Below are 20,170 nucleotides of genomic sequence, written 5' to 3' on the forward strand. Positions count from 1 at the left end.
AGTGTGCCAACTTACGTTCTGTTAAATATATAATCTGTCTTGTTGTGTTTACATCACGTTCAGGGATGTGATAGGTAGTGTGCGTACAATATTACTTGGCCTATAGCTGTGCAGATGTCGCGGTAGGGCAAGGAACAAGGGCTCCTTGCCGACAGGATACCGCAGTAAGGGAGGTGTAGTACTGCAGCAGTGTCCTTCAAGCAAAGCTTCAGTGCTACAATTAGCTAGTCTGCAAACGACCGTATGAACCGGGTTATGCGAGTAATTCGAGCAGTCAAACGTTTATTATTTAAAACACAATGTGTTATAGGATTACACTGAAATTCTCGACTGACTAGTAAACTTTTCTTTCTTTTTCTTCTTACATACTAAAATTATCTTCTTTTACATACTAAAATTATCTTCTTTTGCAAAAATTATAGAGCGAGGCTTACACAATTTCACATGAGTAACAGGCAAAGGCAGTTGCAATTGCAACACATTTCGAAACACTCTATTATTAAAGAAAAAATAGAGGACAATTCAGGTCAATAACATATGAAAAGCTCGTGCTTGGTATAAAATTTAACATGTGTTTCCTAAATTTCTGTTATTCGAAACCCATACTATTACTTATTTTGCCAATTGTCGACAGGCCTTAAAATAATTACACTATTTCATTGGATAAATCTGTTGGTACTCTGTATCACAGCAGATAAAAAGTATTTGCTCGTTAACTATATGGCAAAATACTCTCCACTTTGCTTGCTATTATTTGCTAAATGCTTATTTTGATATCTTAAACCATTTACGAGTTACGAGGAATGTTACGAACATTACATTTAGCCTCTACCATTTGCACATGCGACCGAAAGTGTGTGCACTATATACAATCCATTTTCTCGAGATTGGAGATAGATATAGATCTCGTCTCATGATTAAGCTAAGATTCAATATGTCATCTACAAAGAAATGTATGACCAGCAAACGCAAAATCATAGCGAACTCTAGTTTTCAGTGCAAACCATTCGAATTTCACACAGTAACTTGCTTAAAATAGAAATATCACAACAATGATAACCATTGACGAAATGATAAGTAGTTCACCATGCAGCTGACGAATGAGGATAAGAGATAAGGAGAATCAAATATTTTTAGCGAGTAGTTCCATTAAAATCATTTGAAAAAGGTTGTAGTGTAGCCACTGTGCATGCATCTCCATTCGCTCAGTGTAGTGGCAGCGAGGAGATAATGTTTCCTACACAACAGACGAAGCGCACAGCTCAGTAGCCGACAGAAAACCGAGGTGGCCGCCCTTTCAAACACAGAGATGGACTCGCCCAGCACTGAGAACGAGAAATCGTTTCTACGTGGAGCCAGGTTGCATTACGCGAGCTCTACAAGTTCCCTGTGGCGCATATTGTCATCAGATAAGGTAAAAATTGTAGCGAATGTGAGTTTTTGCTAGTAAGGGACCCATTGAGTTCATTTTTAGCAACATTTTCATTCGTTTTCTGATACAGATATTACAAGAGGTGTGGGCACTATACCATGAGAGAATCATGTGAGAACATGTTGCTCCGTTGTAGAAATCGGTGGTGGCTTAGGCTTCCAGCTCCAGTACCGACGACCTCGTCCAAAGACTGCAGCATCCTTCAGAGTCTCCGGCAGCCTTTGCAGAGCTGATTCTGGCAAGAATGACACGGAAACAGCCGCCAGTACATTGAGTGCCGAGAGGATGGCAAATGGCAGCCGTTCATCTACAGATCCAGCCTGCAACAAATTCGTTACTACTGCTCATGTTGAATTTGTGGTTGGCGAAACCATAGTATGCTCATAGATTTGAACCAAATTATTATCAGTAAAATTTCAAAGTTTATGAAATGCAGTCAGCTATGGTAGGGAATGACGACAGTGAAAATTTGTGCCACACCGGCAGTCGAACCCGGATTTCCCGCTGTAAATGAGGGTCGCATTAACCGCTTTGGCTAACCGTCCCCGACACACGGCCAGAGCCAAATTTTCAAATGTCGTCGTCCCTGAGCCGCAGCCTGTACTCCTACACACATTATGTAATTCCGGTATAGGGTAGGACATTTTCACAGATAATTGCTGCCTGGTGTCGGAGGATAAATACGATGTTGCAATGCCTGTGTTGTTAAGAAGAACGCCGGCCGCGGTGGACGAGCGGTTCTAGGCACTTCAGTCCGGAACCGCGCGACTGCTACGGTCACAGGTTCGAATCCTGCCTCAGGCATGGATTTGTGTGATGTCCGTAGGTTAGTTAGGTTTATGTAGTTCTAACTTCTGGGGGACTGATGATCTCAGATGTTAAGTCCCATAATGCTCAGAGCCATTTGAACCAATATTTTGCTAAGAAGAACGATGCATCCATATCAGAAGCAACAGACACTGCGGTGAGTAGAGCCGTTATTAAATGCATGGAATGCATTCGCAGATGCGAAACGAACAACCATAAGCTGTGTAAGGGAATGCCGACAGTGAACATTTGTGCCGGACCGGCACTCGAAAATGGATTTCCCGCTGTTCAAAGTTGACTTGCTCATATAGCTAAAAGAATACTATTTTATTATACTCTATAATTCTCATCTATGTATGGGTAAAGCAAAAGATTACTGCAACCTCTACAGACATAGGAGGTATTAGAATAAGAGGAAATAAAGTAGGCGAAGAAATGATTATTGATCTAGCACTTTTACTATGAGTGTATTGCACTGTACAGACACGAAAAATTCTATGAACATGTGGAACGTGATGCTGCTCAAGAATACTGATGAATGGATAGATAGTTTGGACAGGTACACAAGAGGTTCTGATTGTAACCGAGTAGAAAACAATTTTAAGGCAACTAGACTAGAAGACACACCCTAACGATTCAAGGAATAGTTACTGAGGTAGCAGAGGGAAGACTGGAGGGGATCAAAGTAAAAATTGAAGAAACTCGCTCTAGTGTGGGTGCTCTCGCATGATTTCTCAGCCTACACTAACTCCAGCGACTTTTACACACTACTGGCCATTAAAATTGCTACACCAAGAGGAAATGCAGATGATAAACCGGTATTCATTGGACAAATATATTATACTAGACTGACAAGTGATTACATTTTCACGCAATTTGGGTGCATAGATCCTGAGAAATCAGTACCCAGAACCACCACCTCTGGCCGTAATAACGGCCTTGATACGCCTGGGCATTCACTCAAAGAGAGCTTGGATGGCGTGTACAGGTACAGCTGCCCATGCAGCTTTAACACGATACCTCAGTTCATCAGAGTAGTGACTGGCGTATTGTGACGAGCCAGTTGTTCGGCCACCATTGCCCAGACGTTTTCAATTGGTGAGAGATCTGGAGAATGTGCTGGCCAGGGCAGCAGTCGAACATTTTCTGTATCCAGAAAAGCCCATACTAGACCTGCAACATGCGGTCGTGCATTATCCTGCTGAAATGTAGGGTTTCGCAGGGAATCAATGAAGGGTGGAGCCACGGGTCGTAACACATCTAAAATGTAACGTCCACTGTTCAAAGTGCCGTCAATGGGAACAAGCGTTGACCGAGACGTGTAACCAGTGGCACCCCCTACCATCACGCCGGGTGATGTGCCAGTATGGCGATGACGAATACACACTTCCAATGTGCGTTCACCGCGATGTCGCCAAACACGGATGCGACCATCATGATGCTGTAAACAGAACCTGGATTCATCCCAAAAAATGACGTTTTGCCATTCGTGCACCCAGGTTCGTCGTTGAGCACACCATCGCAGGCGCTCCTGTCTGTAATGCAGCGTCAAGGGTAACCGCAGCCATGGTCTCCGAGCTGATAGTCCATGCTGCTGCAAACGTCGTCGAACAGTTCGTGCAGATGGTTGTTGTCTTGCAAACGTCCCCATCTGTTGAGTCGGGGGTCTAGACGTGGCTGTACGATCCATTACAGCCATGCGGATAAGATGCCTGTAATCTCGACTGCTAGTCATACGAGGCCGTTGGGATCCAGCACGACGTTCCGTATTACCCTCCAGAACCCACTGATTTCATATTCTGCTATCAGTCATTGGATCTCGACCAACGCGAGAACCGCAATCGCGACAGGCTACAATCCGACCTTTATCAAAGTCGGAAACGTGATGGTATTTATTTCTCCTCCTTACACGAGGCATCACAACAACGTATCACCAGGCAACGCCTGTCAACTGCTGTTTGTGTATGAGAAATCGCTTGGAAACTTTCCTCATGTCAGCACGTTGTATGTGTCGCCACCGGCGCCAACCTTGTGTGAATGCTCTGAAAAGCTAATCATTTGCATATCACAGCATCTTCCTCCTGCCGGTTAAATTTCGCGTCTGTAGCACGTTATCGTCATGGTGTAGCAATTTTAATGGCCAGTAGTGTAATTGTGACGTGGATACCAAAATAGTGTCTTTTATGGTAACAAGTTGTGTTGGTACCTCTATCAACGCTTTCCAGCTGGAGGTTCATTTGTAGTTGAGAGATTGACCTTTTACCTGATCCCTCAACCATTGTAGTCTGTTTTACTCTAGTCAACTATTTGCTCTGCTCCTTTTAAGTGTCCTCTATTTTGTGTTAATGCGGTGTTCATTTTAGCTCTGTACCCCTTGTGTTCCCTCCCTCTGGGTGCAGAGGTTAAGCTTTTACTGTATAGGCCTTTTACAAGTATGTCTGTTTGGGACTGGGGACTGATGACATCGATGTTTAGCCCCCACCAAACCCCAAAACCAACCAACCAATCAACCTAATGCAGACTTTGGCCCATAATACGAACGTAGCACAAAGGTGTGGCACGTGTTGAAGCGATCTCACGTAGGAAGTGCGCTCTCGGTTCAGTGTGAATGTTTGTATGCCTGCGACTGCGTGTGTAATCTTTTCCGAATCTGTACTATTTTTGCCTCGTTGTGAATTTTCTTTGTTTCATTACTATATGTCCGTTGGAAATCACTAACGTGAGTTAATATTAGTTTGTTAGCCCTCTGCAATTACCTTTGTCTGCTCAAATGTGTGCTCTATAAAATGTTAATTGCTCGCAGCTGCGTGGTTTAATGTTGCTAAAATTTGGTCACAGTTTGTAGAAATTGTATTTCCGCGAACCACGTGACCACACGATTTAACTGTGAGCCAAACTTTCCCTTGGCCCCCTGTCTCTGTCCTAGAGTTTACTTATTTCTCTGATTTTGGAATATTAAATATATCCTGTTCGGATTATTCAATTGTATTTGTGGTTTGTGATTTCATGTTAAGCGCGTAAGAGTTTATGTGTGGCCCTCGTTGTGGCGGTTTCGCCAAACCGACGTTCAACTTTAAATGCAACCGTGATATTCAGATTTACTCTTTTATTTAATCATTTCTCAGCACAGCGGAACAAACCTCCTAGCTTCGTTGCATGTTGGTGTTGGGGCCGTCCTTGCTGCTCTTTGAGTGAATGTGGGTCTGAATGCGGGTATTAAACCTTGCCCGCCCCCCTCTAATTACGACCGCGATTCTATATTAAGAGATTCTGTTGTCAATTGTATAACGTTTTACAAGCAATTGTACGTAGTTACCAGGCAACAGCAGCTATGTAGATCTCTTATGTCACTGTCTTAAGAAATAAATAATTTTGTTTCAAGTCTTATCCAGTGTAGCAATGTTACGTCTCCTTTACCTATGCCATCCACCTTTTAGTTTCCTTGTTAGTCCATCCATAGCGTTTCCATGCGCACAGGTCCAATAATTAATGTTCCCTTTTATTTAAAACAAATTCTTTAGAATAGATCATAGTATCTTTGACACTCATATGCTTGTAAACAATTTGTATCTACCAAAACATGCGGTGCATGTTAGAAATATGTTCTGTGACACATCTGAAGTGCTCAGTGATACAAATTTACGTGTGCAACGATAGGAACGCGGTGGAAATACATTCAGTGACAAATCTGAGACGCTCAATTATACACGTTTATGTATGCAATGATGGTAATGTGGCGAAAACTACGAACGTCGTCTGCTGGACGAAAACTATGAAAACAGGTACTCCAAACCGACATTTCACGTGAGTCACATCCCAGTGCAAATCTGTAACGCAACCATCTGTGTGACGTGCTTATAACTATGTATTATTTACATTTTAGGGCAACTAATCAGTAAAAACACGCACCACATGTTCTAATGAAAGCATGAAAGCCGTCTGGCGATGAATTGTAATGATTCGAAACGGGTGACGGTATCTTTTGAATAAAGGAACTTAAAATAAATTTGTGGCTGGTTGCTGTTTCAACACCATCAACATTTGTCCTCAAATAAGAGCCACGGTCTCCAACCATGTCATCATATGACAAAATTTCATAATTTTTTTCTTTTTACGAGGGGACTTTAAAAACGTAAGTTGCACGTGTCATCCCACGCTGAGAACACAGTGCAAAGGACTGACACTTTGTCAGAACAGAGTGTTGGTGTATGTTCTGTTTTACCCGCAGACAAAGTTCTTCTGCTGTACGGATAAAGGGTGATTCACAGCGTTGGAGTGAAATCTGGGCAAGAGGTCTAAAATGCAAATTGATCCAACGTGAAATTATGGCGGTGTATAGACGAAATGCAATTTCACTTCCAGGTGCGGTGAAATAGCACCAACAATTTGACCAAGACCATATAGATTACGCTGGTCGGGAAGGATGGCCATCGACATCGTCCATAGACGAAAACATCCAATCCTTATCAGTGCCTTTAGCACTTTGTATAGTAAGGTTTTGTCTTAATTTTGTAAATAGACAATGAAAATTTTGTGTTCCAAGTCATATCTCATCGCTTGTCGTCTTCTTTTTCTTCTTCTTCTTCTTCTTCTTCTTCTTCTTAACCTGTGGCATTTTCAGAGACATCATCTTTTCTGGTTCACAGCCCTACTTAGTCCGTTTTTCCGCAGCAGCCTCTTTTTTTGTGTCGATACAGGATATAATATTTAGAAAGCTGGTCCCTCGCCCTCCTACCGATTTCAGTGGAAGGCAGTTCGTAACTATCTGTGCCACTTAACTTAGGAAAGTGAGCAGGCGCTCGAAGATGCTTCATTTGCCAAAAGGCATGTCCTTGGAGGCAACCACCAGCAGCAGCCAACCAGACAAAGACTTTTAGAGCAGCATTCTTATGCCTATCCCTTCTTTTCTTACCACTTTATATTTTCATTGGTTCTAGTACTGAGATATAATCTGCATACTTGTGCCTAGATTTAGCTCATTTAGTTAATAGTTGTGCCTGGTTTGCGATGTATACTTCGTAGCTTATGTACGAACGCTCTTCCTGCTTACTGGTCAAATAGTGCTTGGTACGTCCTACTGACCATGTCTAGGTGTTTTCCTTGATGGCGGGGTAGTAGTTTTAATCTGGTTGTAGCACTAATATTGGTGCCATGTGCTGTCTTGTTCTGCAAATCAAAGCCAGACCGTTTCTACACTGCTCCCAAGTGACAGTAACTAACGTAAGGACATCACATACAGCCATGCCCACGCAGGATTCGAACCTGCGACCATAGCCGTCAAGCGGTTCCAGACTGTAGAGCCTAGAACCGCTCGGCCACCCCTGCCTACTGCCGATAAGATTATACTGTCAACATCTGTCAGACTCCGACAAATGTATTCTGTGAAGTTTTTCTTTCGCCGGTATTGCTTCATTAAATATTTTGTACCAGGCGGATCTTAAGTCGGTTCCTAGCACTTAGTTGCGGACGTTTTTCCAGGCTATGTTCCAGTTCTTAAAGGGATACATTACTTCCATACGGTTAACTCTTCCATTATCTTTCATTTGGCGATGTAGTTGAGTGGTGGTTCGATCTCGTAGTGCGCTAGCTTTCGCCGCAGGTGGTTAATTTCCAGCAGACGCAGTCTGATGTGACTCGGTTGTGGTGTTTTCCCGCCAAATTTGTTAATACTTGGGTACTGTCTGGCTTATTTGTTTTTGAAGCTCCACTCAACGCACTGCCCAGTACTTGTGGCACTGCTGTATGATTCCCCTTATCAAAGATGCCCTACAGTTTGTTTGGACAGATGTTAACCCACGCTTTTTGGTGGAAGGACTATAACATTTATGCCCACATTTAAGACTTCATCCTTCCATGTATAACAAGCTACTGCAGCTGTTATTTTTCTATCTACGCTTCCTACCTCAAGGATTAATTGTCCGACGTATCATATTTTTGACAATATTTTCGTGTTGATAAAATATACCATTGGTGTCAAATTCCGTTCTCCTCCATTCTTCTGTTGTAGATAGCTTCTCGTCGTGGTCAAAAGTTTCTTCCAGTTGCCCTCCATCGATTTTACAGCGCAGTTACTAACTGTTATTCCCAGCAGTTTAATGTCCTCACATACTGTGAATTGAGTGTTTTCGTCTGGTTTGAATCCTCTCTCGATCGGTATTAGGTTATTTTTCCTGAGATTTGGCTTAGAGTCAGACGCTTTTCCATATTTTTGTATACTGTTATGGATTTCCTGAAGATCCTGCTCTGATCGTATGATGTCAGCCAAGTCTGCTGGATACGGTGTACATTTTATTATGCTTCACTACATATTAAATCCTTGAAGTTTGCCATTAATCACTCTGGCTAGTGGCTCAGTGGCAGTTGACATGGAGGAGTCCTGTCGAACAGACCTCTCAGTAGATATTTCAGGGTTAGTCGCACCCCTGAGCGATGATAAGTCCAGTCACATTAATGCGACCACCGCCTATGTTGGACGTCTTCGTTCAGTAGCTTTCCGCCTCCATAGGTGAGTGGTCAGCGCCGCAGGATACCATGCAAGGGGCCCGGTTCGATTCAGTTCCCTACCGGGTCGGAGATTTTCTCCACTCGAGGGCTGGGTGTGTGTGTCCTCTTCATCATCATTTCACCCTCATCGACATTAAGTCGCCGAAGTGGCGTCAAGTAAAAAAACTTGCACCTGGCGGCCGTTCTACTCGACGGGAGTCCCTAGCCACATAACATTGCGTCTCAAGTTCCGGCAGCACTAGCAGTGGAGGTCACACTAAGAGCATCGGGGGACATGGGAAACAGTGCTGTAGTCGTCGTAAAGAGGAAACGAAGCGACGTATCTGACATCCAAAAGGGCATGATCATTGGATTTCGAACCAAGGGTGGAAGCATTTTCGAAACGGTTAAGTTTGGAAACAGTTCGCCTGCCGCAGTGGTTAAAGTATAATGTGCATGGCAAAATTGCGCTACCCAAAACCGACACCGAGGCAACTGAGGCGCACAAAGGCCATAGACGACAAGGGCAGACGACTGCTCTAGGGAAGTGAATGGGCGAATTGACATGCAGCTGTTGATCAACGAATGCCCAGATGAACCAGTGTCTCCTCAATGACCGTCCAGTGAATGTCGCTACGTATGGGCCTCTGCAACAGGCGCCTGGTTCAAGCTCCCACGCTGACTGCAATTCTTCAGCGACGAAGACTGGAATATACACCCTAAAACCGCAACTGGATGTCCATTGGGTGTCTACAGGTGGCCTTTTCACGTGAATCACGTTTTATGTCCCATTGGACATACGGCCATTGATATGCGTGTCGTGAAACGTCTGAAAGCAAACACCCTGCAACAATCCTCGGGTGGGTCTAGGCCGGAGGAAGGAGCGTTGTTGTCTGGAGAAAGTCTTCGTGGCGTACCGTTGTTTATCTCGTCATTCTGGAAGCCACAATGGGTCAATGCAAGTATGCATCTGTCCTCGGGTACAATGTTCACCCCTACACGCATTTTGTTTTTCCGCGGTACGATGGCATTTACCAGATGGACAATACAACATGTCACAGAGCTTGCAGTGTACATGCGTAGTTCGAAAAGCAAATACAAAACTACCGCAAAGGAGCGCTTTGTGCGTCTAAACATGAAATCTAAAGGGAATATCAAAGGAACAAACATGTGTTTCTACGCCGGATAGTCCGGAAATTCAAATTCCGTCGTGAACAGAAGGCTTTAAAGTTGCTAAATGTAAATAATAAATAGATATTAAAAATAAGGACACGTTTCTGAAACAGCTATTTGTGTCACCTGTAAGCTGCTCATGTAAGGTATTATGATTTCCCGCGATATTACAGTAATCTCTAATTGCTGCACAGATCCAGTTCCTTTCATTTACCTTATACACGTATGCAAAATAGCGAGATACTCATCAATTCGCAATATAGGGTGGCAAGGTACATAAATAAGCACCTGCCTTTCAGTGAGGACGTTGAATGCTAAAATATAAAAGACTACCGCAGCAAGAAACTGTCGAATTTATTGAACTTTTAGAATTCGTTCTCAAATACAATTGTTTTACGCTTAAGAATAAATTATATGTACAAATAGACGGACTGGCTACGGGTTCCAGTACTTTACAAAATCATAGCAAATAGTTTCACTAATCATCTTGACAAGAGAATTCTCAATAACCAGCAGCAGCCTGTGGATAATACGGGTAGGCATACCTTCAAAGTAGTTAGAAAACCGACAACAACAGATATATTGATACACGGTAAATTCTGTCATCCAAATAGCCAAAAACATTTTGCCTTTCGCTAATGGATAGAGCTTTTAAAGTGCTGATGAATGAGCAAGAGAGAATGAATCAGGTAAAGATTATAAAAGAGCTAGCCATAGCAAATGGTTACTATGAAAACACCTTGAATAAATCAATACTCAAGAAATACTGGATGAGGCGCTGCAGTCATGGACTGTGCGGCTGATCCCGGCAGAGGTTCGAGTCCTCCCTCGGGCATGGGTGTGTGTGTTTGTCCTTAGGATAATTTAGGTTAAGTAATGTGTAAGCTTAGGGACTGATGACCTTAGCAGTTAAGTCCCATAAGATTTCACACAAATTTGGACACAAATAGCGGATGAATGTAAAGGAGAATGGCAATCGGAATGCTAAGAGAGTCACAATTCCATACTTAGGTAACCCATGCCGCATTTAAGACCAACAATACTCTACGATTTAAGCTACGAAATAGTTTATGACTTGAAGTCGGCAAACATAAGGTGATATTAACTACAAAATTCAGCTTAACACCTGAAATGCGAGCTGCGTAGGCCAAAGTGGTAGTAGGTCTTTTAAGTTAGAATACAAGGAACGTAAGGACGCAATTCCAAGAAGAATAAACCATGGCCATCCCATGTCACGAATTGATGAGCAGCTCTCAATTTTGCATATACAAGATAACGGCATGAAGCTGGATCTGTTACAACAATTAGAGATTACTATTCACAGAGTTCGAAAACACAATGCGTTAAATGAAGAACTTACAGATGACACAAATAACTATTTCATAAACTCTTGACATCTTTTTTAATATCTGTTCATTATTCAGAGGCTTTACAGCTTTCTGTTCATGACAGGATCTGAATTTCCGGACTACCCGGCATAGTTGCACAACTTTATTACTTAGGTATTCTCTTTGGATTTCATGTTTACTTTTGCGAATGTTCACTCGTGGCAATTCCGTGTTTGTCAACGGAATGTGACTTGAAGAAGGCATACGGGACACGTACCTATATAGCTGTTATTGTGAGGCTGCCAATACCAAGGACAACATCTGGAATTCCATTTTCATCTATTAGTTGACGATTATATGCAAGTACTTCTTAAGAGGACACGACTGCAAAGGAAGTTGCCACGTTATTTTATTATTGTTTTTCTTCCTCTTTATGTTTTACATTGGTCAGTTTTAGAAATTCTTCTACGAGTATTTCGTGTTTGCGTTTAGGATGCTGTATTGCTCTCTATGCCACTAACGTACTGCAAAATTTGCTCTAAACTGTAGTACCGTTTCGTATGTCTCAATTAGCAAAGGTGTGGATGGGTAAAACTGTAGATATGAAAAATAGCCGAAAATTAGTAGATTTCCTGACAGGGTTGTTCGATGAATTTATTAATCTATTCGTTCAATGAATAGAGGAATTCGTGTCTTCGTATCCTTGTAATCGCACATTTTAGTTAAAAAATGCCTTCTTGTACGTCGGGGAGAAATGTTAGGAGCCCTACTCACTATTCATTACACGATAATTGCTCTGCTTCTCATTTATTCCCTTGATCTGCGCGACATTCACCTGAACCTGCGAATAACATGTTCAGTACTTCACATCTACCAAGCCATTTACTCTCACGAACGTGACTCGTCAAGTACTACTTTCACGTCTTGCAAAAAGCATATTAACTGACTAGCGCTGTGAAAAATTGACACAATGCATCGTGATCTTCACTTGCCTGGCCGGCTGCCCTCAACCATATATGTATATGACGAAAGTCGAATGCTCGCATGTACCCATCTGCAGGTCACTTTAGTTTTCATAGGAATCCGTAGATGTTTACTAAACTTATGCTGCACCGTACCAACCACTGGCGTCCGTAAATGGACAGGATGGGTGGTGGAGGCGGGTTGCAAGAAGAACCACTTTCCCCCTCCTGACATCAGAGTACAGACTTTTTATTTATAACAATTTTCACGAATTTCTATTAGCGGCTCAACTGAACTGAAGGACTGACACCGCTGAGCCTGACTGGGAACACTGTAACTTTAACAATCACTATAATTATATTTTAAGTTTACCTGTTTCTCACGCCGTTCACGGGAAATTATGCACATTTCTTTTTGTCGAAATAGTGTCCTCAGTCTTTTCTCTGTCACTCCCTCTTACAGCTCTTATCGAACTACACGTTGCACAAAGGATCAACAAGAGCAGTTTTCTGTAGACGAAGAAAATCCGACTCAACTTGCTGTCTTTATATTCAGTTTTACAAGGCTAGGCTACTGCTGTGCACTGTGAACTACGCAGTTGTTCATTACACTTAAGGAGTAAATACATTAGTTAGAATGAAAGATATTACCGTTTTCTGCATAGAAAAAAGGGAAAAATTTGAGATTTTCAGGTCGGAAAGATGTCGCCTCCAGGAACTGCGACTTTCTCAAACTCCATGGGGTGCAACACAGTCCCAGATGCAGTCAAAAAACTGCTAGTCAAGTAGGCCTGGCTGCCTAATAACTCGAAAAACTGGTGAGATGAAGACCGGTTTGGTTCAATAATGGGATGTTAAAAATCATTTCTACCGGCTAATTTGAGGGCACTTTTGAGAGATTTCCCACATCCATTCAGTCGAATGCTGAATCTGAATTTCTCTTTTTCCAAGCAGTTCAAAAGTGTAATTCTGAAAACACATCTCATTCATCTTTACTTATACCAGTCAACACTGAAAGTAGGAAACTTGGAAGTACTACAATAAATCTATTAACGTCGCCACATGTGAAGATTAGTAAGTACACAATGTGTTACAGATGTCATCAAAGTTGAGTAAGATTTTTCAAACTTTTATGGCCTGTTTCTCCACCTCGTGAAACATTAAGGTGCCACTTTTTGAGTATTATTATTGTTAATATCAAACAGGGTTTTCTCAACCGTTCTCACTTTTTAATTTCAAATCTTTATTAGACTGGTGCATAAGTTCGTAGCGTTTTCGTTTTCGTGTTGGTTTTCCTGTTGCTTAGGGTAATTTACCGACTGTCATTTTTTATTTGCAGTTCACTATTGCTATTTGAGTTGACATATTATCATTTTGTCATTTGTAGATAGTGAGATGAGCTATGGACACTAGAAAATGGAATACGAAGTGGAGAATTCGGAACATTTCCGACATGTTCTATTGTTCGAGTTCAATACAAGTGTGGTAATAATGCCTTTGGACAGTGTGAGGGAATAAAGCGGTTTTCTCGTTTTTAGGACTATCGGTTTGATGATGTTGCTAACTCCCAAGGTTCAAGACGACCTTCGGAGTTTGATGAAGACCGTTTAAACGCATTTATCCACAATGATCCAGGTCAGTGTACTCGAGAACTGGCAGATGTGATGAACAGTGATAATTGCACCATCCCGCGACATTTCATTGCGTTGGGGAAGGTTCAAATATCAGTCTGTATGTGGGTACCTCATGCTCTAAGCCAAAACCAAGAATTAAAAAAAAAATAAAAGAATCAGCTGGTGGCCATATGAGCATCTCTGCTTCCACGCCGTCAATTGGCTTATGAACAACACCGACAATTTCTGTCCCGTACAGTTAATGGTGACAAGAAATGGTGTCTTTATGTTAACAGAAGGAAAAAAAAGGTGTGGCTGACACCAAACAAAGCAGTAACTCCCCGTTCAAAGAGTTGAGAGCATCCACGAAAGATTATGTTATGCGTCTGGTGAAACATCGACTGTGTGGTGTACTACTAACTGCTTCCCCGAGGTTTAACCATCACTGCTGACATTTATCGTCAACAACTGAGACGTCTTTCCGATGCAGTCCAAGAACAACGACCAAGAAGACTGCGTGAAGTGATGCTACTGCACGATAACGCCCGCGCACATTTTGCTGTTGTTTTGTTGTGGTCTTCAGTCCAGAGGCCGGTTTGATGCAGCTCTCCATGCTACTCTATCCTCTACAAGCTTCTTCATCTCGCAGTACCTACGGCAACCTACATCCTTCTGAATCTACTAATTCATCTCTTGGTCTCCCTCTACGATTTTTACCCTCCACGCTGCCCTCCAGTACTAAATTGGTGATCCCTTGATGCATCAGAATATGCCCTACCAACCGATCTCTTCTTCTAGTCAAGTTGTGCCACAAATTTCTCTTCTCTCCGGTTCTATTCAATACCTCCTCATTAGTTATGTGATCTGCTTATCTGCCGGCCAGTGTGGCCGAGCGGTTCTAGTCGCCTCAGTCTGGAACCGCGCGACCGCTACGGTCGCAGGTTCGAATCCTGCCTCGGGCATGGATGTGTGTGATGTCCTTAGGTTAGTTAGGTTTAAGTAGTTCTGAGTTCTAGGGACTGATGACCTTAGAAGTTAAGTCCCATAGTGCTCAGAGCCATTTGATCTGCCCATCTAATCTTCAGCATTCTTCTGTACTTATTCATACAGTAAAGCTGCATGCCCTCGGGAAAAATTACGGCCGTAGTTTCCCCTTGCTTTCAGCCGTTCGCAGTACGAGCACAGCAAGGCCGATTTGGTTAGTGTTACCTGGCCAGATCAGTCAGTCATACAGACTGTTTCCTCTGCGACTACTGAAAAGGCTGCTGCTCCTCTTCAACAGCCACACGTTTGTCTAGACTGACAAAAAACACTATATAGGAGTTCGGGATGGGAAGTCATTCCGCGCCCACCTTATTTATCTGACCTCGCTCCCTCAAATTTCCTCCTTTACCGCTCTCTATCGCACAATGTTCAATGAATTTCCTTTCCGAATGAAAATGCGCTACGAAGATGGCTCGACGAGTTTTTCACCTCAAAACCTCATGGTTTCTACATTCCCGGAATCGAAAAGCTACCCCAGCGTTGGCAGACTTTTGTAAATTGTAAATAAGAATATGTTTTTTATGACTGAAGTCTCTATTTTGCTTATCTGTTGTGTTTATTAAACTATGGGAAAAACACTGTGAACTTATGCACCAACCTAGTAATTTCAGTGTCAGCCTAGTATTATTGGAATGTAATAAATTGTTTGTGAATACTTTCTACTTCTGTTTCATAACTCCTTGATTACCAATTACAATTATATGATGATACAATTTCAGGACGCTGAATAAAAATAACAGCATCCATATTCATATTAATAGTATAAAAATTGCACACGCTAATGAGATATGCATACCGTTTAGGTATTCAGGTAATCTACCTTAAAAGTGCTAAGCAGACAATTATCAGTCAATTGAGATATATCTTCCTTTGTATACCTCTTGCCAAAAACAGTCTTCATAACACGACATAACTGAATCAGCAATATCAAAAATGGTAAGACTACAATTTTTCACCACCCCATCCTTGCATAAATTTCTGTGAATGCCACGGTACCAACGTTTGCGACCGTCAGGGTAACTTTGCTTGTTGCAGCCGCAGCGCAAAAGCTGCACAGCTCATAACGTACCTTGAATACTATGTACGGAAGGAAGGAGAGAAAGATGGCAGCGATCGACCATTCGAGGCTGGCAGTAATCTGCCGGAGGCACGTGGGGTGCACTTCCGCGCTCTGCAAGTGTGATATGCTACCACTCGCAGTTGTGAAGAACTGCATCGCAAAGGCCACCGCGGTCAGGGCGATGCCGGAAGTACCCGCTAAAACAGAAAAGCTCCTATCATACACCTTTCCTCTACTATAACGATAACAAAAGATAGTTGATTACTGTGAAGTATCGGAACGTCATCCTTAGCAGCCTAAACATTCAACAGTGAACAGAAATTTTAAATATTTCCTATACGTATTGCAAGACTGTTGTAACACACAGAACGAAAAGTTTATTATAGTAGGACTTTTATTTAATTGCTTCTCATAGTCCGCGTTCTTGATGAAAACAATGGATCGTTAGATACAGAATTGTAAGTGCGTGAATTTTCATCATATCCTACTTATTTTCTTATCCTTCTCTCTATCCCTGTTTTTTCTTTTCTTTTCTTTTTTCTTTTTCTATTTCTTTTTCTTTTCTTTTTCTTTTTCTTTTCTTTTCTTTCTTCTCTTTTCTGTCCTGAGTCAAGCTTACATTGCCCATAACAATCATGTACTTTTTCTTCTTTTTATTTTTTCTACTACTACCACTCTAGTATTTAGATGGCTACCAATCGTTTTCCTATAGTACCTCTGTCCACCTTCAGCTGGGTCCTCCTTTGTTGTGACAGAAAGAGAGCCATAGACTCTCGTAACTTAAATTATCTTGAGTAATTTATAGTTATCATTATACCTACTGCTATCTCTACTGTTACAGTACGATCTACCACTTCTGCAACAAACAATGTAACTGTTACCGTTACCAAACTAAATTGCTAATAAAATACCAGTACCTACATTTTTATTTATTGTTATTATTTATCCGAATAACCCTTTTAAAGTGAAGGATAAATCGACTTTGGTTTTACTTTGTGTTTAATTTTCGTTGCTTCCAAACTTCCTTCATCCTTCGAGGGGGCCGGCCGCTGTAGCCGAGCTGTTCTAGGCGCTTCAGACTGGAACCACGCGGCTGCTACGGTCGCAGGTTCGAATCCTGCCTCGGGCATGGATGTGTGTGATGTCCTTAGGTTAGTTAGGTTCAAGTAGTTCTAAGTCTAGGGGACTGATGACCTCCGATGTTAAGTCCCATAGCGCTTGGAGTCTTTAAGGGGGTTGTTCCTTTTCTTCCTAGGTCCACTTTCTTCTTTTTGCAGACCTCTTTCTTTCCTTGAATCCTTTCTTTTGTGTTGCTTTTCTGAAAATTATCGTGTTATCTGTTATGTCCATTCTAATTCGTGTGTTTTCATATCTTTGTCAGTTTCGGTGAACCATGTAGATCTGGATTTGTAGCGGTTTCGTAAGTTGAATATTTGCTTGGTTAGTCTGTTACTATCCATTCGGTATATGTGACCTTAAAACTGTAGTCTTCTTTCCCTCGTTATGTCAGTTAGCCTTTACCTTTTCAATTAGAGCGCTCTGATTGATCTTAAATTGTATTCAACATTACTATTACTTCTAGATCCCAGTATTTAGCTTATTTAGCTTAGAGTTTCTTTCAACTTTTTGTACTTTACAAGATCCCCATATCTTCTTAATTTAAGTGTGCCGTATCAAATGTTTCAGACGTTACCAACCTTTGATAGTGTCTTAGTTTTGTGTTCTAGTAAATGTTCTTTGTCATCTGGAATGCTAATTCCATTTTAAACACTCTATTTTCTATGGCTATCTTTTCTTTTGTGTTGCTTGTGATCCCCTCTCCTAGACATTTAAAACGTTTTTTTTTAGAAATAGGATTGTTATGAATTTGAAGATTTGGAAGGGCTCCATTGATATTAGTCATGAAATGAATTTTTTCAAATGATATTTGTGGCCCTATTTTGTCTTCTTGTTTCTGTAATTCTGTGAGCTGTTCTTTGACACTACATAGTGACTCAGTAAATAATGCCATGTCGTCTACAAACGCTAGACAAGCTAAGGTAATTTTCTTTGGGTTTCTTCCTATATGAACACCCTTAGTATTGATGGATTTTCTCCATTGTCTCACTACCTTTCCTAATGCGCATTTAAAAGTAGATGGCTTACTAATGATTTATTTCAAAAGGTTTTGACAGGTCCGTCATAAATTTTGCATTTGATATTGTGTTTGTTAAAGTTCATTTAACTCTTTCTCTTGTTTTATTCTCAAATCCTAACTCCTTTAAATGTTGATTACTGCATTTCTACCAGTTGAGTCATATGCTTGTTTAAAATGTACAGAATCATCACATTCTTCAAGTTTCTGAATTTCCTGTTTTCTATTATGTTTTTAGAGTTAGTATTTGCTCTGCACAAGACCTTTTCTTTCTGAATCCTGCCTGATACTTTTCTGGTTGTTGGTTGAGCATTCCTTCTGTTCTCTTTAAAAGTGCCATGAGAAAGACCTTATACGTCACTGGTAATAGGGAAGTCCCTATAATTGTTAGGATCAGTTTTATATCCTTTTTATATAGTTAATGTATTAAAGTCCATTGTGATTGTAAGTTGTTTGTTGTCTTTATTTCTTTAATTATTTCTGTTAGACACAGACTAATGTTGTCACCAGAGTGTTTCCACAATTCAGCAACTACATTATCTTCTCCTGATGCTTTGTTTTTTTATAAGTAGTTTCATGACTTCTCTGATTTCCTGTACAGTTGTTGGCTTTCAGTCCGGTTGTAGTTGAATTGCATTATTAAAATGAAATTCTTGGTGGAGCGCAGTTATACGTTCTATGAAGGAATCTGCAAGTATTCTGCAGTTCGCTGTGTTGTTATACGCAGTCTTTTGTGTTCTTGGATTTATGAAGCGTAAACCTGGTGATGTGTGCTTCTTTAAACTATTTTTAATGCTTTATAAAAGTTCCTCGTGTAGTTTTGCATAAAATGTTACGTTCGTTGAACTTTTATGTGTTGTACTCCGATCTTTTTGAAACATTTTGATGCATGTTTCCTTGCTTCTATAAATTTTATCCTGTTCTTATAATTTTTATTTGTGTTCTGGATATTCCAAGCTAGTTGTTTCTTTATAATTAACTCATAACAGTCACCATTTCACCAAGCATGCTCCCATTTCTTTTTAAAGAGATAGTTCCTTCTGTAGTCCCAGTAAAATCATTTTGAACTTTTTCCCAACATCTAGGTAGTATTTTTTTCAGCTGCATTGTATAATAATTTTCTCTAGCTAACCTCTGCATGTCAAACTTTCTGGGTTCTTATCGGTTCCTTTTTCAAATTATGGTCCAGCCTTGAATTTAATGACACATACGTAGATAGTGATCTGAATTAAAGGGCGCTCTTGACAACTTTTATTTTGAGTACTTCAGTTGCAGAATGTCCAGTTGCAGCAACATAATCGAGTTGTTTTTCACCAGAAATTGGAAATGGTTATATCGACGTGGTTTGTTTACCAGGAAATTTTTTGAAAAACGTAGATTTCACTAGTTTGTTATGCTGCCTCCATAGGTTTAAGTGATTTACTCCGTTAACGTTTGACCTTTTAGGTGCATAGAATTTTCTCTCTGCAGACGTTCTTTGAGAACCTGTGCATTAATGTCCCCACGTAGTAATACTGTGTTTTTGGATGGAATGTCATCTAGAGCGTTTGATACATTTTGCCAAAAATTTTCTGTTTGCTATTTCTGTGTTCTGTTTTTTTTTTCATTTGTTGGCGCTTGTGTACTTAACATAGTGTAAACTTTGTTTGATGATCTAAATGTTAGTCTTTCATTGACTGATTTAAATTGTGTTATTCAGTTTAATATATTTTTGTTGACAGTGAAACCTGTTCCAAATAAGGGTATTTTTTTCATAATTCTTTTCCCTGGTTTTTCCTGAAGCATCTTGAATCCTTGTGAATCGAATGGTGTTCATCTGTAAGTCTTGTTTCTTGCTATACTGTTATCATTATATTTTTTCGTTTAGAAAGTTTATTGAAGTTTTAAGTTTTCCTGTTTTTATCTGTGAATTTACATTAAAAGAGACTAGGAAATTTGTGTTTCATTGTTTGATTTGGCGGGTTTGTTTCTAAAGCAGATTTCAGAATGCTCTGAATCATTCTTTGCCCAATGTCGTAGGCCCCGGAATGCGAACGCCTATATCTCGTTTCCTTGGAAACGGGAGACTGGGTGCTCCCTGGGGTAAAATCTCTCACAAATAGCGTCTCCACTGTTGATTAATTGTTGAGTTAGG

General features: G+C 40.9%; 1 protein-coding gene across 1 annotated transcript in view; it reads right to left on the minus strand.

Moving 5' to 3' along the window:
- Positions 1–1,539: 1,539 nt before the first annotated feature.
- LOC126176191 (solute carrier family 22 member 7-like) overlaps positions 1,540–20,170 on the minus strand; it is a 135,601-nt gene continuing 116,970 nt past the window's right edge. Inside the window, exons 7-8 of the mRNA XM_049923335.1 lie at positions 15,912–16,099; positions 1,540–1,752 (exon numbers count right to left, since the gene is read on the minus strand). Of these exons, the coding sequence (XP_049779292.1) occupies positions 1,540–1,752; positions 15,912–16,099 (401 nt within the window). The remainder of the gene's footprint in view (positions 1,753–15,911; positions 16,100–20,170) is intronic.

The sequence above is a fragment of the Schistocerca cancellata genome, chromosome 3 (assembly GCF_023864275.1).
Source record: "Schistocerca cancellata isolate TAMUIC-IGC-003103 chromosome 3, iqSchCanc2.1, whole genome shotgun sequence".
In the NCBI taxonomy this organism is placed as follows: Eukaryota; Metazoa; Arthropoda; class Insecta; order Orthoptera; family Acrididae; genus Schistocerca; species Schistocerca cancellata.